The 26,632-nt window shown below is 32.5% G+C and overlaps 1 protein-coding gene across 4 annotated transcripts in view; it reads right to left on the reverse strand.

Moving 5' to 3' along the window:
• Nucleotides 1–26,632, reverse strand: part of ko (Stork-head domain-containing protein knockout) — a 75,154-nt gene that overhangs the window by 33,663 nt on the left and 14,859 nt on the right. For 3 of the 4 annotated variants that reach the window (XR_013028831.1, XR_013028830.1, XM_076503731.1), the window contains exon 3: nucleotides 19,849–20,029. Coding sequence is in view for 2 of the 4 variants with exons in the window: in XM_076503731.1 (XP_076359846.1) it covers nucleotides 19,986–20,029 (44 nt within the window). In the remaining 2 variants the exon portion in view is untranslated. Of the gene's footprint in view, nucleotides 1–19,848; nucleotides 20,030–20,869; nucleotides 21,101–26,632 lie in introns of those variants that run through there. The other variant, XM_076503732.1, reaches the window with a different exon arrangement.

Raw genomic sequence — 26,632 nt, forward strand, 5'->3', positions numbered from 1 at the left:
CAAGTCAGAAGTAAGACTGAGATTCTTTCAATTTAATAAATACTGTATATAGGAAATATGCTTTAGACTTCCACCTTACAGTAACAAAGTTGTTGTGAGTTGGCTATAGAACAAACGATAATCCACATTACAATGGACATTACATTATCATGCTGAAGACAAACATATAGCAGTCATAGTCCTCTGCAGCATAAAGACATAAGAATAAGAGCAATATAACTGTTGTTTAAAACATTGTACTTACTTTAATATAACTCTCACAAGGTATCTATAGCTAACATCACAATCAAGTTATTTAAAGCATCAAAAATCTTAAAATTAACAGATGTATTTGTCCATGTTGATGGGAAATGTATTTGTTCATTTTTCCTGTTGATTAGTTATTTCATAAAAACATTTTTGTTATCATCATTTTACATCAATGTATTCTAACAAACCAACTTGTAAGTGAGATAACAATGAAAAGCTTATACAGGTCAAAGGAGACAAATAGGTTAGAATGATTACAGAAGGAAAGAAAGAGAAGGTGTACCAATTAGAAAAGCAGTATTTATCAATCCTCCCAAGTTCCCCAAGTTATGGGGGGAAGACAAGAATCAAGGAATAATATTAAAGGTGATAGAGTGAGGTGGCCAAAACAAGGAATAATATTAAAGGTGATAGAGTGAGGTGGCCAAAACAAGGAATAATATTAAAGGTGATAGAGTGAGGTGGCCAAAACAAGGAATAATATTAAAGGTGATAGAGTAAGGTGGCCAAAACAAGGAATAATATTAAAGGTGATAGAGTGAGGTGGCCAAAACAAGGAATAATATTAAAGGTGAAAGTGATGGCCAAGAACAAGAATGGCAAAACAAGGAATAATATTAAAGGTGATAGAGTGAGAGTGAGGCCAAAACAAGGAATAATATTAAAGGTGATAGAGTGAGGTGGCAAAACAAGGAATAATATTAAAGGTGATAGAGTGAGGTGGCCAAAACAAGGAATAATATTAAAGGTGATAGAGTGAGGTGGCCAAAACAAGGAATAATATTAAAGGTGATAGAGTGAGGTGGTCAAAACAAGGAATAATATTAAAGGTGATAGAGTGAGGTGGCCAAAACAAGGAATAATATTAAAGGTGACAGAGTGAGGTGGCCAAAACAAGGAATAATATTAAAGATGACAGAGTGAGGTGGCCAAAACAAGGAATAATATTAAAGGTGATAGAGTGAGGTGGCCAAAACAAGGAATAATATTAAAGGTGACAGAGTGAGGTGGCCAAAACAAAGAATAATATTAAAGGTGATAGAGTGAGGTGGCCAAAACAAAGAAATTATAGCAATAGCTCCTGGGCTAAAAAAAATAAAAATAAAATAAAATATCAGAAAAGAAAGATGTCCAACAGTTTGGACCAGGGAAGCATGCGAGTCCTGAGAACTAAACAGAGGTTCCAGTAGAGAAGGCGAGCAATAAAAATGTTTAAAAGGGATCTATAATAACCAAAAGAGTATTGCTAGGAAAGAGGTGCAAAGCGGTATACAAAATTGTCCTAACATGCAAGAGAATAAATGAAAAGAAGTCAGAGAGATGAATAGGCAGAATTAAGAGACTGAGCCAATCCTGACTTGCTGCATCCATTGCTAAAACTGTAAAGTCTAGGGCTGAAGACCAAGAGTGAAAGTTAGATGTTGTTATAAGTCAGAAAGGCAATGACAACAGGCCTCTTAAAGTGAAAGAAAATCCATTAAAAACACTGGAGGAAGGCTCTAGAAATGGAAAAGATTTGAAGTAGGTGAAATAGTAGATCTACCATCAAGCTTAACTTCCTAATACATGAGAGACCACAAATAAATATAATGATTATAGAACCAAGAGGGAAAGTCTAGAACAAAAAAGAGTGAGTACACTCCCTGTAAATGGATTAAAGTGACTGAGGTGTCTGAATGAAACATTGATATGAAGGCCAGACAGAAAAGGTCAAAAGATTATGACCAGCTCACACCTTTAAGATATCGATGTAGAGAGAACAATCCTTTGAAATTCAGACTCCAGAAAGAAGTCAAGTATCTAGAACACCCTACTTGAACACAGAGGCACTGACTGAATGGTTTAAGTTGCAGGTTTTATTATTGTCAAGAGCAAAGCTACACAATGTGTAATCTGTGCTGAGCCCAACACATGTATTGAAACTAAAATATTTGAGTGTTAAAAGTCCTCAGACTTAACTACTGACCCATTTCATGGTTCTAAATAGATGTAATTCTGGATCAAATGGAGGAAGAGAAATGCCCAGGGTTGTGCAGAATTGAGTAATCCACCATCGTAATGAAAGCTAAAATGAGGGAATGAGTGACACCAAAAAAGACAGTGAGTTTATGGTAGATCTGAAGTAAATGACCAGAGTATCCTGAAGCAAACACGTACTGTTAGATCCAAGAGAAAGAAGGTACTCAAGTATTTCTAAATTTTATTAGACAGTTTCGTTTTTTTATAAAAATTTGTAAATTTTTCAAATCTAAGTTAATGGATGTTTTCCCCACTTTACTAAAAAAAATATATATATACTTAGACCTGTATATAAAAAAGGCCAAATGAGATATAGTGCTCTTAACACGTTATTTCCATTAACCTCACATATATGGGTTTCATTATTTTGTAACCACCACACAACCATAAAACTTTATATACAGGGCATCCCAAAAATGTGTACACACTTTGAATGATTGTAACTCACTCAAACTTTCTTTTTTTTACAGGGGCAACTGATTTGAAGTAATAGCAGAAGCTAGAATAAGCTTTGAGAAAAGGAAATTTATCTTAAAATGCTACTGGAAGTGCAAGAACATAGCTGAAGTGTAAAGATGGTTTAGATGGGAGTTTCATACAGATCCACCAATGTGACTCACCATTACTCTCATCAGAGATAAGTTTTAAACAAACGAAACTGTTCAAGACATCCATAAAGGGCATTTTGAAAGACTTTGTTGTCCACCAGTCCCACATGAGAAACAGAGATATTGGAAAGTTTCCACCGATTTCCAAGAAAATCTGTTTGACAAACAGCCCACAAGACAGGAATCCCAAAATCAAGCATCCATCACATGTTGAAGTACATTCATTGGAAAAGTTTCCTTCCTGCATTAGTCCATAAAACAATGAAGATGATCCTGACTGGAAAGTTGAATTTTGTAAGTAGTAGTTGGCAAAATCTACAGAGGATGCATAGTTTCTAAACAAGATTGTCTGTAGTGATGAGACCACATTTAAGTTAACTGGCTCAGTTAATCACCACAATTGCACCTATTGGCCACCTCAGAAACCACATGTAATAATTGAGCATCACGTAAATTTACCAGGGGTTACAGTGTGGTGTGGATTATCAGTGTTCGACATAACTGAACCATTCTTTTTCAAACACACAGTCACTGGTCTCGTTTATCTGAACTTGCTACAAGAATCTGTTGTGCCCTGCATTCAATAGCAATTTGGAGATGAGGAGTTTTATTTCCAGCAAAATGGAGCACCTTCCCACTACCACTGTAATATGAGGGCCTTTCTTGACCAAAATTTGCTGAACAGATGGATTGGGTAAAGAGATAGCACTGAATTTCTCTCACATTCACCAGACCTCACACCTCTGGACTTTCTTCTATGGGGTTACATCAGTTTTACTGCTTTACAGTATACTAATAGACCATTTTCCAGTACATTAAACCCCATATATTACAGCAAAACAACTTTGTATAAACAATACATTTCAATCATGTCATGCTGTGTGTGGTTGTCTTAAGATACAAATTATCAAGATAAACTTAAGTTTTTAAATTTAAATCTTATCTAACCTAAGAAGTTTCTAAAGTTTATATTTTAATTACTTTTGTTAAAAACAACTAAAAATATGCATGAAAAAAAGAAATGTTGTAATGACCTTAGCTTATAGACCTATTTGTACTCCAGAAGATAATTTTCAAGGCTTTTGTCATGCTGTCTTTGTTATTGACAGATTAATTCATGTTGCTTTCAAATAAGCAACTTAGGTCACAAGCATTTATCAGTTACTAAACTAGAATGTCCCAAACCTACCATAACATAACCGTCATTCTAACTAAATTATACTCACTGCTTGAACCTGAACATAACAATGACACAAAATGAGTCTCAAGGAAACTAATTACCTGACTGCATAAAAAAGGAAGTAACCAATAAAGGAATAATGAAAAAATATGTTTTATTCATTATAAACATTTCTAACAGTTGTGTTTTAAAACTAGACATATTTTGGAAAACAGAGATATAGCCTAATTTATAAATCAATCCTCTCACTATGGGCATGATGTATTTGACCAAATCATTAATCCAAAAATGACCAGAGTTTCCATACTATACCATTTAATATATTTTTTTACATCTTACTAATGACAGTCCACAAGAAGCTGCTGTCTGAATTGGACCTTCTTTAGAAAATTGAGCACCACGAGGATATCTGGTTTTCAGTGTGGTTAAGAGAAATATTTTTAATCCTTAGAAAGGAGTCAGGCTTTTTTAACATTGAAAACACAGGAAAAAAATGTGCTAGGTAGTACAGCATAAAAATAAATTACCCGTGATTTTTTGTGAAGTGTACACTTATAAATATAATTGCTATGAATAATATTAATAACAATAGACCAAATAAAACACATTTTAAAGAAGCTCCAAACCAATATTTATTTCAAACAGACCTTTGGTTTTATTCTCAGTGAACAGATAATGCATAATGTTTATTCTCAGTGAACAGATAATGCATAATGTACATTATCGAAAGCTACCAAGACAACAGATGAAATTTTCTCTTAACATAAAAGTACACAAAAACTTAACAGATAAAGTACTGTACACATACAAATATTGTAAAAATAAGGCTTACTTGGTATAAAATCACTTCAATGCTTAAAACACAGAGAGAGAAGTAAACAGCATTTAGTATTTGCTTTTTACTATACTTGTATTCACCCCAAATTTAAAGTATTAACCACTTTATTTATCACTATGCCTCAGGCCTACACACATCATTTCTCAATAAAACTATAGTTCAACTTACCTTCCACTCCAGTGTGAAGACTGATTGCAATGACAAATCATTATATGAACACTGTTTCTGTAATGCCCACTATATTGTACCTTCCTCATAACAACTCCCATTCTAACAAGAAAGTCCTCATGCAAACATTTGTATATGAAATGTTTTTCCTTTATCTAATTACTCTTAGATTCAACTATTAAAATAAGAAAAATAAAAACTTACCAGTTCAGTCTCCATGCCATGTGTGTTGATGTAAGTTTTTTGTACTGTGTTGGAAAGTCTTTGGAAAGAGATCTTATACAGAACTTATTGCACTGTCCATTAGAACTTTGTGTTTTTCAACCTTTATGCATTTCTCAAGTACAGACCCTCTCACATTCCCAATGTTAAAGTTTTTTTGTATGTATTCTGCAGTTTGCACAGTTAATATTATAACAGTTTAACAGCAAACCAACATACAAATCCATCTCCTGCAATGCAGAATTGACTTTACATTTTCCCTGTATCTATTTTTTACATAGGTCTATTCCCTTCTTTTTTTTAGTAAACAAAAATGTAGGGAGAGTGACAAAAGAATCTTACTCCAATAACCAAGTCTGTGCTCGATTAAATAAACCTTTAGCAGTCTATCACAGACACATCATCACACTGATCATTTTCTCACTCAGCTGTTGTATTTTATTTTGCACAAATATATTTGGTGTAGATTACTTGGTAAATATGTGATTTTATACTACATGCTTCTGGAACAGAAAGCAGTTCTTTCTGGAGAATAACCCCACTGAAGAAAATGCAATAACATATATCCTGCAGTGTCCAAAGCTACATCACTGATACAGACTAAATATGAGGTATTAATGTACAATACTGTACAGAAGTGTTAAGATAAAGTCAAAAATTAGACTTCAAGCTACTTTCTAAGAACAATGGAAAGTAAATCACAGATGAAACATTAACATTTTATTAATCTGCATATTTAGTACAATGGAAACTCAGTGGAAGTGCTTCGGTTTAGCAAACAGTTAATATATTATTTGTCCCACTTTTGCTTTAATAACTGCAGACAGTCTTTCAGGCTCTGTTGCAACATATTTAATCAAAGTGTCCTTTGAGATTTTACTCCAAATGTCTCTAATACATAGTTTTTTTTTTATTTGAAATTAGGGATCTATGGAGGCCACAGTTTTGTTAAGTAATTCATGCATAGGTTGGATGAGTGTTTGGGGTCATCACCTTCTTGGTAGTTGAATTATTTACAAATACTACACAAACCATTGAGTATACCATGATAGACAAATATCTGATGGTACTTGTACTGGTCCATTATTTCATCTATTTTGCAAATATCTCAAAATTTGCTTAATCAGAGAAACACCCCCAAACTGTCACACTTATTCCCCCCATGTTAAATGGTAGGTGCTACATGTTAAGTATCTTTCACCTTTCTTTCTCAATACATGTAACATATGTTTTTTGAACCAAGCATTTCAAATTTGGAATCATCTGTCCATAACATCCTTTCCCAATTATCAACAGCCCAATTTTGTTTTTACTTTTTATCTCTTGCAAATATTCAGAGATCAAAGTAAAGGTTTTTTTAACTGCTACACAACAAAATTCTCTTTGAGTTTCCTTAATACTGTAGATCTGAAAACTCATCTGACATTTGGTACATGGTCGTTAACCTCATGCTTAAGATTAGTAGAAGTCTTATTTATATCCCAATGGCTGCATGAACAAAGATACTTAACACCCAGAAGATTGAGTTCAGGTGTTTTGCCTCTTACTTTCCTATTTTTCATATTTACCCTTGTGATCTCAATCATAATTGTTAAGAGAGCATTTCAAGTCTGCAGTAATCATGTCTGAAAGTCCAACCAGCATTAAGTAAAACACTTATGCAAACTCTCTGCTCTAGAAACAATTCTCTAAGATTTCAAGGCTGTGGTATGACAACAGAACTTAATAGATAGTGCTAAACACTGTTTTATTAAGATTTATTTGTGGAGTGCTACTGATTTCTTCTAGCATATACCTGTACCATATATTAGCTCCTTATTAGCTTCTTTCAACATAATTAAAATACTGCATGGGATACCATAACAGTTATTTCACACCATAAATTAGATCATGTTCATTCAAATATCAGGGATATGAGTATAGGGGATTCTAAAGAATTACAAGTATTCTCACCCTGGCTCATTTAGTTGTCAAAAAGAATCAGTGAAGCATTACCATAGTATCAAAATTTACATTCTGTAATGGCATGGAAGAATTAGCCCCATGAAGGAGAAGTAAAACAATTACCAAGTTCATTTCAGCTTATAAATTGCTGCTTTATATACAAAGTACATAGTATTCTCTATGTAAGAGAATTATTATAAGTGTACAACCTTGTGATATCCAACCCACATGAAAGTAATTAACAACATCCAGGTGCAATAACCACAAGGAAGTTTACATAAAATAACATATATCAATAAATAATACAAACTTACCTATGTATATAATTCTATAGTAGTAATAATTAGGCTCTTTCAAAGTCGAACTTTAGAATTAAATAATGCTAGTCAAATTAACCCTTTTAATATGATAAAAGACACGTGGAGAATCATATAAGCTTAACAGTGCATGTAACTCTTAGATTTCTTAACATATAATCTATAAGAAAATTTTCTTAAAGGATGAGATTATTTGAATTGAGTATTTATACTTAAAATTCATTATTTATTTGTTGAACTTATTTGTACTCACAATAAATTTTTTATTTCATTTTACTATCTTAAATTGAATATGTAGGAACTCTAGAATCTCCTAAATAAAACATTTTATTTTGTTAAGGAAATGCTATTATTTTATTTCTAATTTTCTGTACCACATAACTAATTGTAGTAATTATAAACACAATGCAATAAATATTTAAAATTAAGGAAAAAAATATTTGATTGAATAATCTCTAAATATCTTCTCTTGGCTGTATTTGTAATTTCACATATTTTACCTTTTAACATGTAATTTATTTTGAAAGTTTTGATTTCCTTTTCTATCTTTTTAACATTTCTGAGACATCTTGAGAAGATCCAAGCATATTATGGTATAATCAAGAAAGATATTCAAGCCTCAGGCAAAATATTCTTGCATTCAAGTACAAAGCTAGCCCTTGTGGACCAAAGAGAAGTTTGAGTTGTATTAAAAATTTAAAAAAATAATAAAACCTTTGGAATATGTAACTAATATCTGACTAGATAAAAAAAACAACACTAAATGCAAGAACAAAGTAGCAATGACACTACTGGAAGTTATAATTTTCTTAAATAAGAATGTATTTCTAATAGATACTTCTCTAATCTCACAACCTTTTCATTTTTTTATGCTACTTTACATTTGTGAACTATTTATTGAATCCATGCCATAAGCCTTCATTATCCCTTCACTGAAATCTATAGTTCCAACATATAAATCATCATGTGTCACTCTTCCCCCACAGGATAAAATTCTATCACATGGCTCCCTGTTGAACTATCACTTTGAAGATTAGCAGAAGATATGAACACTGTAAATGTGTGGAGAGGAAGGGTGGGAAGTGTGAGAAAAGAGAAAATTGTAATTTTCAAAATGATACCTCCATTCACTCACAAGATTAGCTTGAATCTCACACAGAAATGAAGGACAGACTGGTGCAAGGGAATCATAAGCATATTCCAGGGAACCATTCCAAGAACATCCCCTAAAAAAGAGAAACAGATCAGATGAACTGAGTAGGGGAAATGCACCACATCTGAGCCAGGGATCTCTTCGCCATGAGTGCACCATGGTATAGTGACTAGGAGATTAAATACTGCACTTGGTAAGTCAACTACATCCAAAACCTCACCAGTTGAACACCAATATATTTGTTAGGCTAGGATTAGGACCATACTGTCTTCACCTTATATCCCAGAATCCAGCAGCAACCTGTCAAAAGACTCCAGGAAATAAAGGGTGGCTTTATGTCAAGGATCTGGAAACACGACATTCACAATCCAAGGGAAGTCTATCGTATGCACTCAACCCCCACTACCATGAAACAAGCCCAAAGTGACTCAGGTTACCAACAATGTAATAACAATTATGGAAAACCCAGGACAGAAATGGAAACATGCCAAGAAGATCTTTTGTGACCCACAACACAGAAGACACATCAATAGGGGATAAAAGACAACTGGTTCACTCAGTCACCAAAACCCCACTCACTGGATACTAATAGCAATGCAAGGAAGGGAGAAGAGCACCCAATCAGAAAATAGAACTGCATTTGGGTATCTCAACTACAGATAAAATCAATCATCCATTTGGATGATCTTCTAACTCCTTCTAGATAGAAAAACATCACCATCCTACTCTGAGCTGAATGGTTATAACCATTATGTGGAACCCATCCATCAGGCTTCATCCATCATCAACCACATATCTCTCATGCAATTAAGGTACACTAAAGTGTTCTTTTCCTTAGTTTAATTAAAGTGTTTAACACCCATACCAGCCATCTCTGCAATACATTTGTTCTAGTCCAAAAAAGCATGAATCTTTACAATTATGTTATTTACTTAAGTCTACAATAGAATGATTCAGCATGTGGTAATATACAACCCATAAGAATCATAATGATACAAGATGTAAACATTTCCTTATTAGATTATATGTTCAGTCCACTGCCAGAAGTAGTTTCTCAGTTTTGTAAGTACACCTGTAAAGCTATGAAATTAATTATTTCAAGAATCCATAAGATCACACCAACACTTCCTTAAAATGAACTTCATCACATTTCATCCAACATGCATATCTTATCACTTTCTTCAAGTGGTGATGGTTTCATCCAGACTCTTTCAACACCAGAGATCACCAATAACCACCTTTAAATCCCCACCACAGGTATAAAAACATGGTTTCTAGCATTGTAAGTTGGCAGACATAATGTTGTGGGCAAGTTCTTCTGTGGTGTATCACAATCCTAAGATTACAAGATATCTTAACCATTGTTCTACATCAACACCAAACCAGCCCAAGCCAGCTTGGACAGATATCTCTATTATCTACTTGCTTATCAGGCAAAATTCTCAGATATTACATTCAGAAATGCATACATTCTAGCTCAAGACTCAAGAATAAGTTGCAGTATTTAACCTTTCCTTTGTTAACGGATCAGTGCATATATTTAAGAAACTGTGACATCTGGCCAACACATTTGTAATGCACGACATGCAAATACCACATGAAAGTTGACATTTCCTTACTCAAAAACATGTTTCCAATAGATATTTACCTCCTTACACATAACAGCTTGATCCTTCATGCATTGGGCTACAAGACTACATGCCCATAGCAGCCTTCAACTATCACCCATCTAAAAACTAGTTCATTATGCTATGATAACCCTTTATCAACAGGACAGTGGTATGGCATCTTGAATTAGCTTCATTTTCTTATATAGGACAAGAAGAAAGGGTATGTGAAGTGGGAAAGTGAGGTGGTAATGTGAGAAAACTATCTGTCAGAAGTACATTTCAGTGTAAAGAAAACTAACTTCTGAAATGACACATCAACACGGAATATCTAACACCCCATAATGAAATAGTGGAGGGACCATAAATATACTGAAACTAAATGAGCTCCTTTCACAAAGGATGCATGGAAGAAAGCATATGGTTTCAACCAAAGTATACACTTCAACCAAAAGAAAGGGCAAAAGATCCCCAAGTGTTGCAAGGTTTAGTGGAATTTTAACATGATCAGTTGAGAACAAGCACATAAAAGTCAGTGAGCTAAAATGTGTTGTGTGGATAGAGAACAATCAGACTGTACAGCATGCATCTGACCTCATCTGGACAGATAGATATGGGATGATGACCCCATCTTACTGCAGGAGGAAGGCACTATCACACTGCCTTACTTTTCACTGTATTATACTGTACATAATAAGTGAGAAATTTTCCAAAGTTCACCAATTCAGCAGTTAGGAGCTGATAAGTGGCAAGAGTTTCTATGCTTCACTTATAAAAGGAGGGACATTTCCATTAGAGATATCCAAAGAAGTGTTCAGATCCTCTTCAGATGTGGGAAAATGTAATCCAATAAAGTGGGCAGTCACCTCTCTTATGCCAGCTCTTTCTATAATAATCCATGGAAAGTACAGTTTGGATCAGACAACTGAGTAATTTTAATACCATGAGGATATTTCTAAAGGTCTTACCCAACCCATCCAGATGGCAGGACCCTATAAAAGAGAAAAAAAAACACAACATAGTTAGTATGTAGTCTCCTTTCTTGGGTTCTCTCCTTTTTTTTTCTTCCTAAATTATGACCCCATTTGTTCAGGGACATCTTTCTTTCTACCTTTACAAGACAAATCCATCAACTCCTCCAGCTGTTGTATTTTTCTGTCAATACTGATGTTGTGCCACATGAGCTTTGTTAGGTGTCTCACTCTCTTGCATCTCATTTTTGCCAACCATTGGATGTGATAATTCAGAAAGGCATGTGGATGACACTGCACAGATTTGTCTCGTGAGACTTTGTTTCCCTCTGGTCACTGCTCTTCAGTCTTCACACCATCCTTAAAAAGGTTAAATACATTTTCTTCTCATTTATAGGGTCCTGCCAGCTGAATAATATTGCTATTGTGTCTCTAGTGATTTTACAAAACACTCTATCATAACAATGGACTCAGACAGAGCCAAGCCAGAGTAGTTAAGCATTTTCCTTTACCTGTGACTCAATGCAGATTTTGAGAGAAAGGCATAGCAAAACAATCCAGCAGGCAAAAGAATGGCCTGAAAGGAACCAGCATCAAACAACTTACCAGTTCTGTTAACAGATGGACAGCTGAAAAACAACAGGATTTGCATACGAATAAAGGCTACACTGTCAATGAGACCAGCGCTGCAGGAATGGACAAGGCACTTCCAGCACATTAAGATGAAGAGATGTCACTCCTAGGTAGAAGAAATACATGTATCATTGGAACAATAGAGAGAGGGAATGAAGAAGAGGAAGAAGGACCATGAATATCAAATGATGAAACAGAGAAAACCAGGATCATGCAGGCCAGGATATGCCACAAACAAACCTAACAACAAGTGTGGAACATCAAAGTAAGGACACAAGGGAGATGTCGAAAGAGGAAGGCAGGCATAAAAAAATCAGCCAAGACTGAAAGCACTGACCACCAGGGCCAAAGAACGAGGAATTGGAGACCGAAAGAAAAGAAATTTGGTGTTGAATGGAGTGGTGTAAAAAATAATTAGAGGCATACCCAACTGAGAGAAACTCTGACAAAACACCTGATGGTAGAGAGATCACTCTGTGAGTAGAATCTTGCCTGACCAAGAAAGAGGCATTCCACCACCAATTTCAGAGCTCCTGGCAAATGACCAGCCATGAGAAGCCCAGAGGGAATGAATCCAAAAGAGCATGTCCATGAAAACAGAGTTCTTGGAAGAGTACGTCATGCCACTTGATACAAAAAACAAATGTGGAAATGTTAAAGTGAATCATAATGAACTGATCCATATGAATAGAGAGAAAAGGGCAATCCAGACAAAAAAGAAGAAATGTGGGCATACAAGTAAGAGGTGTAAAACATTAAAATAATTGTGCAATAAATAATCTATTAGTCTTACAGCTACAGATATTGTAAGGGCAGAAGTCAAAGGGCATGTCAACACATTTGTAGACTTACATTCAAAATTTTACTCAACTATTTTATGAAAGTATGGCAATATTTTTGGAATCAAGTTGTAGATCCTAAATAAAATTTTTGGTTTATACATTACTTAATTTTGTAAGATTAAAGCATATCTTAAAACAAAATTCTTAAATGTCAATATCTGTGTGTTATCTGGTATGCTGAATACAGCTTTGGTTCAAATTAGATGTACTGAAGTCACAGTTCCAAAGTCTATACTTTCTTATGACAAGAAACCCAAATTACCAAGAGCAAAAACCTATAAATAAAATAAAAACCTTTATTTTCTATTAACAGACAGATCACTATATTTAGCAAATAAGAGTGACCCACCCACCCCCTCTTCCATTTTTAGAAGTACCTGTTTATGTACATCTATACGTACTTACTACCATTCGAAAGCTCTGAATTCACTCCACATGGTTTCTTCTACTTTTGCAAGGTGTCTGTTTGCCAGAAATAGTCTTTCTGTCTTGAAGCTCAAATACAAACTTTGGAACTTTGTGATATTGGTATAGTAAAGTAAGAATTGTTTTTAAATTTCAAAATGTTTAAATAAAAACACAAAAAATATTTTTTCTTACACCCTCCACATTTATTTCAATACTGATGTTTATTTCAGTTAAATAGATATTTAGAAAAGCACATAACTTATACTGTTAAATGTCACATAACTTATACTGTTAAATGTGTATTGCAAAATTTAGCCCGTTCACAAAATTTGTAAATAATTTTCAAGCATGAGTATCAAAAATGTAAACAAGTACCAATATTGTTGCCTCAGCTGAAATTTCTAGAAAATCTCTTCTCAAGCTTATAAAAGATAACCAATGCAATACAGAGAGACAGTATATATTGTTGGTTTACTACAGTCAGTATACTATAAACCTCAGAAGCTATGACTGTGACATATGCTTATCATACAGGAGTTCACAGATATTTAACCAGAAATGTTTATAGATTTTGAACATTATTAGCTGTTTTACTTCAGAGAATTGACTTCAGATGTTAGTATTTCTATGAGGACATTAGATACCTTCATCAGTGAAAAGTCATGAAGAAAACAGCTAAAAATAGAAAGCTACCTAGCTATACATTCTGTGAACTGTACTGATGTAAAAAAAACAACTAATTCACTTATCATGAATGGTCAATAATATATTCAGTTCCAGACCAGATAGAAAAACTCAATATTGTTTGTAAGACTTTTGCCCATAAATCATTATTTGTAATAACAATCTGTAATGACCACCATTATAAACTGTGTTATTGTTTATGTATTAAAATATATTTGTGTTCAGGAAAATGATTGTGTTTATTTATCTTGTTGGCAAACATTATAAATTTGTTACATCTCTACATTTATGTCCAAGATAAATTATGACATATAACATATGTAACAACATGCAAACTTTTACAAGAGTCAGTTTGCAAGTTATGGCAAGTACAAACTTCATAACAATCATAAACAGTAAAGGTCATTGTTTTCTTTGTTTCTTTACTTACTATTCTATGTTTTAAGGAAAATAAGTAATATTTAAAAATTCATTTGTAAATAGCAATAATAATATCAATAATAAAATGTGTGTGTGTGTGTGTACATACACAAGTAATGTTTTATAGCCAAAATATAATTATTTTACCAAATACTTTTATATGTAGAGAGAAAATAAGATATAAAGTTTAACAAAAACCAAAAACATTTGATAATTATCTAATGGTTATTAGGTTATAGAGATTTTACAAATGAAAGTGGACAAGTTCCTGGTGCATAAAAGTATTTTTAATATTAAAATTACTTTGCTTGTTGAACTGTCAACATTGAAAAACTGAAAGAGCATATCTTTAATTTTAAAATCTGAATTAAAAGTTTTCTAATGTTTACTTCTAATCTTCAAAATTTCATGAAGATACACAAATTATAAAAATGTATAGTCTGACTGCTCTCACAGTCCCTTTGGTGGTTTCAAGCTGGATGCATTCCATCCAGCCTGAAGACAAAGTTAAGAACAGATTGTGGTGTAAAAGCACAGAAATGTAGTTTAAGGGCTGGATACTGTCCTTAATAAGTTATATATTATGCAGTTATTTTAACTGTATATTTGTATAAGGAACCATTTTATTACTTTAAGTTTGGGTATGCTACGTGAAATGAATGTTCCTCTGGAGACCACCTTCCCTGAGTGGGGTCATCATTCATCTGACAGAAAATCATCTGTGAAAAGAAGAGAAATCAAATCCTGTAAGGGTATATATAGCAAAGGGATGCCCAATGTGGTATTAACACAATCAGATGTACCAAATATTGAGCAGGTATCTGAAAAATCTAGCAGCCTTTCACACACACAAACAACCAAGTTCATGAGAAAGGTAAGGAGAAACCACTAATATATGTGGTAACTCTCTCAACATAGGATCAATTTGCTCAACCACACGACCTCTTTATATTTGTTAAAATCCCTATAGATTTAATACTTCTAACTTTAATACAGTATGTTTATCTTTACAAACTTTGGCAATCTTTCATTTAATATTATAAATCTTTCACATACATAAAATCATATTTTTAATGAAGTATTTTTTAATAAAAATTTTTAATAAACTAAAATAAAATAATATGTCCATGAATACATTAAGTATCCATTTTGAATAGTCCATGTGCTGCAAAGTAATTTTTTCATTTTAAGATTAAAATTATTTTTCCTCATCTCAAATTTTCTGGGTGTAATAACTGAAACCTGAATACATTTTACACATTTCTTTCCAGTGAAACTTTACATTTCAACAATTATTTTCTCTACTCTAGCTCAAAACAGAAGATTCCTAAAGAAAATGTGTTACTATGTAACAGTAGAAGTTATGGACTTTCAAAAGTATTTCTTTATAGAATTAAGAACTTAAAGCTTACATATTATTAAGATATGGATTATTAGCTAAGTGTTTATTTCATATTAATTGGTATAACATATACAAAATGTACTTTAATAAAATTTTGAATACAAGACACTAAAACTTTGTCATGCATAGTAAAGGATACTCTGAGTGAAAAGATTAATGAATCTCATCCCCAACTTATGAATATGGCAGCCAAATGCTCCCATGGCTTAACCGAGGATATAAGAAGTGGATAATTCCCAAAAGAAGAGCATGAAACTGAAAGATTTAATTTTACTGAGAAAAATGAAGAAAATGTCTGGAGGACAAGGTGATTAGAATGTGTAAAAAATATGTCCAAAATACCAACCCTGGTCATCCACAGACCTGATAAAAAGAACCACTGAAGAGAAAAGAAACCCTCAATACAAAATTGGTGGATGGCAAACCAAATGGAAGATACGTTAATAACTAGACAACAGTCCCTAGTCTACTTTGGGTCCACAAAGAGACAAGAGTAATAACCCAGAGGATGTATCTCAACATATCTTCACAATAGTTGGCAATATTTCTTTAAGGATTACAAGTACTTTATATACAAAGAATGAAAATATTTTAACTGATAATTAGTTACTTTTATATTGTGTTTGTTTTACACTCAGACTGAGTATTTCAAGTATTATTGTTAGATATACACAAATGTTCCATTTTAATTTAATACGAGAGTTTTGATTCAGATAGTTATAAAACCCAAGTGTTAAATTCAATATTTTTAGAAGTGATATTTCTTGTAGGTAAATGTCTAAAAATCATACATTGTATAGTTCACTAGTTGGTGATTCCTATATTTTGTCATGTTACTAAAATCTACATTTTGTACACTGTTTCATTGATTATTGTTGTATCATAAAACCTCATTTTTGTAGATAGTTTTAGACCTGACTTCGGCAATGTGTATGTGTGTGTGTGGGTGTGTATACAGACAGCCAAGTTAGATAAAATAAAATATAGTAAGATAAATGTAATTACTTAAATACACACAGAGTGCATGTTTGTGAGATAAGCCATAAGAAGCATATAGTTTTTTCTTTCTTTTTTTCTAAAATATTTCTAGATTGTATTGCAACAATAAAGTACAGAAGAATAATTTGTCTTGTTATTTGTGTTTAAAAGTAATTAAACAAACTTGTGTGGACTTTTGATGATCATAAACATCTAAAACTATATATATACCTGTAGTAATAACCAATGTAATGTAAGTGAAATTATAATGAATTATATTGTAACAACAGATCAGAGAAGAATAATTCATTTTGTCTACTGTGTTCTAAAGTTACTGAACCAGCTCACATAGCCTTTGACAAAAAGAGACAATTAATTAAAGTTCTGGATACAACTGTAGTGATTAACTGTTTAACGATCTATCTTGTAAATACATCTATCTTGTTTTAATACATTATTTTAAAACAAGTGGATTCTGTACCATACTGTTAAAATTTGTCACCAAAAAGTTACAAACCCTTACTGTAAAGAATTAAATCAATACATACACATTAAGAACTTGACAATTATCAATGTACACGCAAGGAAATACGTAAAATTAAGAAACAGAAAAAGTCTGCATGTCTTTTAATATTTTATCAAGTAGTTTTAAAAGATCTTCTTTTGGTTATATTTGTAATTAAAAGTCTTTTACACTTTCACATATAAGTTTATTTTTAATGTTTTATGTTCTTTTTGTCTGTAGCATTATTATTTACCATGGCACATGTCAAAGGGCATCCTTGAGCAACATTATGACATCACCTGCAGAGACACTTTACCTCGACAACATCTCGTTAGAATTTCATATTACATTAAGCCTCATGAGCCAAGGCAAAGTCGTATTATATTTTTTTAAATTATGAAACTGTTCAAATATGCTTTGTAAAACATAAATAACACATAACTTACTAAAGTATAAGACTAAGACCTAAATACAATTTAATCACCCATCTAACTAAAATATTTTTAGGTGAGAAAAAATACTACGTCCTAAGAACGTAAGTGGCAACAATATTCAAGAACTTATATGAAATTCTGCACCCCAAGTTGAAAATAACCAGTGTAATATATAGACTAGAATTGCACATTTTTATTTGTTATAAAGACCCACAGAAATAAACGGCTCTGAGTGGGAACTCATACAAACATGTGTAAAAAGTGGGTGAGGCCTCTGTTAAGAGTTCAAGAGATTTAATTTTTCTTTCTCAGAACTTGTCCCAAGAAATTTGAAAGAATGTATGTGTAAACAGAAAACTAACCTAGTTTCTGCCTACACATTATAGTCCAGTGTACCAAAAGATGTGTAAACAGAGCAACTAACCTAGTTTCTGCCTACACATCACAGTCCAGTGTACCAAAAGAATTACTCAAGTTACAGAAACCAAAATCTGAGACATGTAAATGCTTGTGCTTCTTGAGATAACAAATCTGAAGATTAAGAATTTTTTACAGTTTCTTTTGAAATAAAGGAATTAAAATATAAAATATTATAAAACACTGGATTACAAAGTACATTATAATGCTAATTTCATGACATACAGCTTAACAAATTCAATTAAATTTGGATGTAAGTATTTCCTCATGACATGCACAAAACAAAGACCCATAAATATGAGGGTCAATGTTTTGATAAACTCTCTGTAGAGAAGGAATTAAATCAAACTATTGCACTATGATAAGTAAACAAACAGAACTTTTATATGTTTTTAAAGCAATAAAAAATGGGTAAGTAAAATTCAAATCAGTTTAAATACTTAATTCAAGCACTAAAAACTAATAAATTAGTCAACATAGGATCTAAAAGCTGCAAAAGTTCAGAAAATGACTGAAGTAGTTCATAATAACACATTCTCTACGCACACTGAAATACCTGAAACTTTCATAATTACATGAATCTATACAAAATGATTTCATAGTAACAAGAGGTAGACAAATTCTGTTACTTTGAGAACCTGTTCAGTATATTTTATATACACATATTTATACATATGTAACAAGAGGTAGACAAATTCTGTTACTTTGAGAACCTGTTCAGTATATGTTATATACACATATTTATACATATGTAACAAGAGGTAGACAAATTCTGTTACTTTGAGAACCTGTTCAGTATATTTTATATACACATATTTATACATATGTAACAAGAGGTAGACAAATTCTGTTACTTTGAGAACCTGTTCAGTATATTTTATATACACATATTTATACATATGTAACAAGAGGTAGACAAATTCTGTTACTTTGAGAACCTGTTCAGTATATTTTATATACACATATTTATACATATGCAAACAATGACTGATTATTATTATATTATTATCTCCATACTGATGAAGTAGGCTTATTTTTAACATCATCTCACTTAACATTTGCTTTTGAATTTCAAAGACTATGTCCCTGTATAGTATAAACTTTAGAGATGGGGATTAGTGTACTTTCCTAGTCAATTAATTGTCAGACTAATTAATCAACAACATTTAACAAATTAATTATTCTCCCCCTGATACTTATACAGTTGGAATAAACAAAAACAGTTAAAAAAGTGGGAAAGAAAACTACAATTAGTTGATAATTTTCATAGCATTAAGAGACTATCATAATTTTGATTATTCCATTATTTTATTAACACTAATCAAGTTTTCAACAGTTATAGGTAATTTATTATAATAATTAAACAATCTAATTATCCATCTTCTCTAATAAACTTCAAGTGATGATCCTCAGATGAGTTAACAGCAGCATAATGAAATTATTAAACCACCATACATAAATTTTAATCTTTTATTTCGTCAATTATAAATAAATAAACTTTTTGTCATTTTGCATTAGCTTTCTGTACTCTTGGAAAGAAATTATAATCAAAAATAAGATCATTCCTCACCCAAAAGTCCTCACCTTAGATTAACATTGATTTCAAAAATGATTCTGAAAATGAAAAGTGAGAAACTTAAGATTAATGGAATCTTCTAATTACTAGGATAGTAATCAGTGATAGGTTTTCATATTATAACAGCCCGAACAGCTGTTTTTAGGTAAATATGTACAAGATTATTCTTACAAGTATGAAAGAAACACAAACTGGGTTTAGTATAGACTTCATAATATTAGCTCTCCTCATATTTTACAGTTTCATATGCAAATGAGTACATAAAAAACGCACCTTAGAAGCGACGAACATATCTTCATTCAATGTTTGAGTCCCACGAGAATGAAGATGCACAGACTCAACATCTTGTCCACTAACTGGTGGAAACTGTGCTGAAAATGTCAGTTTTGAAGTCCTTTTATCAGCTCGCATCACTCCTTTCGAAACAACCAGTTCAGTACAGATGATTTTTCTTCTACAGAATAAATGTATTGATCAACTTTACCTTCCGTATAACACAAACATGTTTATACACACGCATTACTACGCATTTTTACTTTTTCTTTTACCATTGATTTTTTTAATTTTCAATGGTTATTCAAAACATGAGCATACGAGGTCTGTTCAAAAATACGTGGACTGTTTGAATTGCGTGGCTCCAGTTGGTTCCAGAGGAATCCGCTTGGTGTCGCTAGGTTTGCACAGATCAGCTGATTACAACGCCATTTCCGATTGCAGATATCTTCATTTGTGTATTAGCTACGCGGTTTTAAGTGAAGTGCGATGTTTTTCGTTTGACGGATTTCAGAATGAATGACCTGAAGGAGCAACAACTTGCTGTGAAATTTTGTGTTAAACTTGGAAAATCTGCAACTGAAACTTTTGCTATGCTTAACACGGCTTATGGTGATGTTGCTATGAAGCGTACGGCATGTTTCAAGTGGCATGAACGTTTTAGGGATGGTCGACAGTCCATTTAAGATGATGAGCATCCTGGACGTCCTTGCACGTCAACTGACGACCCCCATGTCGACAAAATCAACACCCTGGTGCAGGCAAATCGACGTCTGACTGTCAGGGAGCTTGCTGAAGAGTGTGGGATATCAGTTGGATCTTGTTACGAGATTTTGACCGAAAAATTAAAGATGCACACCGTTGCTGCAAAATTCAGCCCTCAGAACTCGCGAGTTTTTGGCCAAACACTCGATCACTGTTCTTCCCCACCCCCCCTACTCACCTGACCTTGCTCCTTGCAATTTTTTCTTGTTCCCCAAACTCAAAAGACCCTTGAAAGGAAGAAGATTTGAGACGATTCCCAAGATTAAGGCAAATGCGACGAAGGAGCTGGAGGACATTACAAAAGAAGCATACCAGGACTGTTTCAACAAGTGGAAACACCGTTGGGATAAGTGTGTGTGTTGGGGAGGAGAGTACTTTGAAGGGGTCCAAGACCTGTAACTTCTAAATAAAGTACATTTTGTTTTATGGTGTCAGTCCGCATATTTTTTGAACAGCCCTCGTAGATATTGTTATAATACCAATAAACCTATGGAAGAAAAGCAACAGAACAAACATAATTAGCTAAAAAATCTAATTCATAGATTCAAAAACTTGGTAAACTCAATAATATCACAGTTAGTTATTCACAAGGACTAATTAAAATTACAAGTAAAATAGTGACGCTTACGTAAAGATGTTGCAATGAACCAGTGAAAAGAAAGTAAGGAAAATTTATGTTTTTTGTCCAAATATCATCTATGCAGAGATTTTATCACATTAAATTTAACATTTGTTTCAAGAATAGTAGTGAACAGCATATATATAAAATTACAGTCAAACCACCAATTTCTTGAAATGAAAGACAAAAAAAATTAATAAAAGAAAGAGAAAAGTACAATGTCCAATACATAGGTATCAAAATCAGAGAAATGGGATTCCTACAGATTTACAAGAATAAAATTCCATATTATACTAAAAGAAACTGATATTGCTAGATACACAATTATCCCCGACAAGTTGTTTTTTTTTAAACTTAAATGGTACTACAAAGATTTTAATAGGAATGGTAATATTCAAAAGATTTCAGTCATCATCATATTATATTAAAGCCAGAAATAAATATACAACATTCCATAGTGCAATGTATCTTGCGTAAAATAATAATCAACATCTGACTGATTTTTGATACTTAGAAATTTTGCTTGTTTTAGAAAAATGCCACATTGGGCTATCTGCTGTGTTTAACATGAGAAATCAAATCCCAAATTTTATTACTGTAAGCCTATAAATGTATAACTGTCCTATCAGGAGAGACTTTAGAAGAAAAGACTATCAATATATTAATTGTTTATAATACTAATTTATCATGTGGAAAATATTAACTGATATTATATAAACACAAACAGGTATTAAGTTGTATGATTTCAAACAGCTTTTCCTTATGTTGTAATGTACATGTAATTTTAATTCCTTCTTGGTTTTCAAAAGTAGAATTTTGACACTGAATATCAAGTATACCAAATTAAGTTTTTTCCATTTTCATATCTGCCCACAATCTGGTTTGATTAATTGGCATTTAATAAAATTTTCTTGCAGGAAAGGTAGCTCAATATTTCCCTCAATATAAGTCACTCTTTACTACTGGTGAATCCTGTAATGTCAAGAGGTTCCTCTACCAATGTACTTAATTCAAAGTGGATGAGAGTCACATTAAGAAGTGGTGAGTGTAAGCTGATTTTGTTTAATGTAACATAAAGCTAGTTGTTTTGTGTCAAAAGCCATGTTCTACTTTGTGTAACCAATTTTTCTTCTTTTAACTTTTAGTAGATTTTGTCAGATTTTAACTTCTTAGTTTACAACATTAAATATGAATTAACTAACTGACTACTTTGTGGAATATCTGTATACTAGAAAACACTACAGAGAAGACTTTCTTCCCCCTACAAAATATTTATGAAAATATTTTCAAAATATACAAATTATTTCAGTGAAGCAAAACCCAAAAAGGACATTTTTAAACATTGGAGAGAAGTGGAATTCATGAATTATATTGAATTAGTCTCACCTTCAGGTTTCCAACTACAAGACTTTAATGAATCTTGAAGCATTAGTGACAGTATTAGTTACTATTAGTGACAATTATTATTTATAGCTGAAAAACATAGATGAATTCTCAAATTTCTTATAAATGCTTTATACCAATGAGCAGCCACCTAGTAGTTATGTATGTGCATTTATTTACATAACACAGATTTTAAGCTGATCAGCTATCTTTTGGTCATAATGAAATTCCCGATATAAAGTTTGTTTATTTCTCATTATATATCTCAACATAAATCATATTTCTGTCCAAGGACAAATTTTATCCAAGACTAAAACACAATTATTTTATTTTATTCTGACTAGTAACACTACTAACAGTAGTTTCTTAGCCAAATAAACTTTTAAACTGTAGTAATTGTATTTAACATTAACTAGCATTACATATGAAGTATTTCAAAATACTTCTTATATCAAGTTTTCATTTTATAATAAATAATCTCCACTTGAAATCCTGAAGGTATAAGGCTGGGTTATTAATAGCTAATTAATCTATTATATTTAATTAACACATGTTCCCTCCAACCCCCACCACCATAAAATGAAATAAAAGGAACTGGTAGTGCTGGGTTTACAAATTTTCAAAGTATATTATTCTAAACTGGTATTAAACTTCCTAATTTCATAATCTTATTTGTGTTTTGTTCACTCTCTCACAAAGGGGAAGTCAAAGTGCATGTTGCAACCTTTTAGTTATGTTCAAAATTTAAACTATTTTATTACCATAGTATATGAATAAACATGTCATCACAGTGATATTAATGATAACTGTGATAGTTTCTTTTAGAAGTATTTCCTCTGCTCACCCCTCCAAGAGGTATACAGTTTATGTAAATATGCTTATTATAATATAAGTATTACTTAGGCTGAACATAAATTTTAGAGCCTTCAAACTTATTTCTCTGTGGAGATAAATTCAAAAACTCACTTGTCATACACACCTATCACATATTCTCTTTTACAAATTCCAAACATTTCTTTCTGACATGTAATACTATATTATTAATAACCATTAGAAAGCCAAAGGTTTAATCTACCAAATGATGTCATGTTGTTTCCTGTATAGAGAACTGTCTATTTTATTTACACTTCAAATTTTATTCCCATGGGAAACACATGGATGTAAGTGGTATGGGTATTAAAAACTTTATTTTAATTAAAGAATGTTTGAACCTTCTTAAGTTATTTTCAAGTTACAAAGACAGTTTGAAACTGTTACTAGGCATGTCTTAGAAATTACAGTGTGAAAGGGTATATGGCTGTAGAAGGCATAGCAGTTAGTTGATTAATTCATATAGGTATAAAGGAGGCTTATGTTGGTTCAATTTTGGTTTGAGCTTTTAAGTCAGGCTTCTTTGATTTTTAATTTGTTTGTCTTTGTTTCTCTACTTAATTTTTGGTTTTTCTATGGTTATGTTGTGTTTATTTGATTCACAGAGTTCAAAACTGCAGGAAACTATTTATTGCATTCCTTGAATCTAGTTTCTATTTCTACTTGTTTCTCCAATATAGAAATCATGGCAGTTGTTTCATTGTATTTTATAGATAATGTTAGTGTTGGGTTTGTCAGTCTAGTTTTTACATAGTAAGGATTTTAGTTTTGTCTTGGTTTTGAATGAATTTAAAGTTTACTGGAATGTTAAGTTTTGTTGCAAGTTTTTCCAAATGATGGTTATTTTGTCACTAATATCAGGAATATATAATATGTAGCAGTGCAGGATTTTACAATTATTTTTTTTTAATTTATTATTGCATATTTTCTGTTGGTTGTGTGTATTTTTTTTATGGTTTTTCAATTTTGAACAGCTTTTATCTCGATCAGAAAACCAGAAAAATTATGACAGTTGTAAGACTATTTTTATGTGTTATTATTCTGTGTTACCAGGTATGTTTTTAACTAAATAAATTTGGTGTATTAGTACCATAAATATAAAAAAGTAGAGCTGAGTTTCACTGAAAGCAAAAAACCAACAACCCAATAGGTACTACATTGTTTATTAATTGTATTTTTTATCACATTAAATTTACTGGAAATATAGAAATTATAAACATACTGGATGAGATAATATAATGAAAAAATAAAACTGTTTGTGAGCTATGCTTGTGTGCAGCTCAGGAGTTCCAAAATTAGATAAAATAATGTAACACACAGTTTCCAAAGTGATTTACAACTTGTATGGTATGATTATTTAAACAGTTCAATGTATAATAAAACAATAAAATACAGATGTATGCTGTAACAAGCATTAAACTATTTAGGATAAATAATTTAAGTTTCCTTTCACAATTTAGTCACTCTAGAGAGTAAAAAAACAGGGTAATTTTTTTTCATATAGAGAGGTAAGATAAATAATATAAACTTCTATTGAGAAAAACATTTGAAATTTATTTAAAAGATTTTAAAAATGATAAACAAAACATGACAATTTAGAGGCATGTCAGTTGGGAATATGTGCAGAGGTATCTGTTAGAAATACATTTTTTCACAGAGGACTATTTTAACTTCCAGGAAAATAATTCACTTCATCACACACCACCGCTAGAATTTCACAAAGAAACAGTAGAAGAGCCAGTCCAAAAGCACATCTATAGGATTTTCCTTCCAGGAGTGGCAAAAAAGCAGCCTATGACACCCAATGGTAGGGCACCAGTGGGAGATAATGTCTTGTCTCAACATTACAAAAGGAAGTGAAAGGGCAATAGAACCCCAAGTGCAAAAGGATAGTGAAATGTGATCACGACCAACCAAGCACTCACACAAATGCAGCTAGTGAGCCAGTATTGTAGTAGAGTTAAGGTGCAATCAGACCATTCAATATTTGCTCACACTAATTCTACTGAACAGAATTTAGTTATAGGAGAACAACACAGTAGATATGTGTAGGGTAACTCATACTACATTAAACTGTCACCATCACCCTAATTTTTTTTTCCCTCTGATTGTACTAAAACCAACTAGTGAGGATCCTTTATGGTTCCCATATCAGTTGTAATGCCCTTCCATGCTTCAACTGAAGAAGATGAGAACATTTCTGTTAGAGTGACTAGAAAAAGTGCTTAAGACTCCCCATCAGGCCACCAAGTGGAGACATATTTTCCTTAAGGCAGTACAAACAAAAAGCCACAAAACCTAATACCACAGATATTTAATGATAGTGATAGCATGCATGAAAGGAGAAAAGTTGTAAGAGAAAGGAGACAACATTTTGAACAAAACATAAGTGAAAACAAGCCAAACCACATTATGGTTCCAGTCATGCAGAAGTGTTTGGTTGAGGAAGTCAGTGAAGTGTAAAGATGACGATAATGGAAGAAAACCCCTGTGATATTGGGTAAAGTGAAATATAGTGTATCAACAATGATTAAGTGTGACAAAGTATGGTCAAAAAGCCAGGTGAAAATGGCAGAAAAGCAATTCACAGGAGGACAGCCAATAAGAAGGGAGTGAGGTGAATGTATCAAAGACAAAATATACACCACTTCCATTGACACAGTGGAACAATGACATGAATGCAACAAGAAGAATGCTACATACTCAGCTCACAGCTCAATGGGCAACTAACAGGACAAATCTCACAACTGCATGAAGATGGAAGAATGATATCCACTGATGAAAAAGTTCCGTATGAGACTGAAGCAAGAGAGTAAATAAAGGAAGGGAGATCTGGACACTAAGGAAAAAAAAATAGTGAAAGCAAAAGCTATGCTGGTCATGTAAGTGCCACTACAGTATTGTGTATAAAGATGAAAATAAAGACTGGAAGGAAAAGGTAAATAAGTGGATACACAAACAGAAAAGGTAAAACCAGTCTTGGCTGAAAGCATCAAGAGCTAGAGTTAAAGAATGATGAAAGAGAACAAGATAAGAGGAAGTTTAAGAGTACAAGAGTTGTGGCAAAGACATATCTAATAGCAACATTCATCTAATTGCAAACCCAACAAGAGACCACTCTAATGGTCAAATGCAGTCCAGCTGAAA

Source organism: Tachypleus tridentatus, chromosome 6 (assembly GCF_004210375.1).
Source record: "Tachypleus tridentatus isolate NWPU-2018 chromosome 6, ASM421037v1, whole genome shotgun sequence".
NCBI classification, from domain to species: Eukaryota; Metazoa; Arthropoda; class Merostomata; order Xiphosura; family Limulidae; genus Tachypleus; species Tachypleus tridentatus.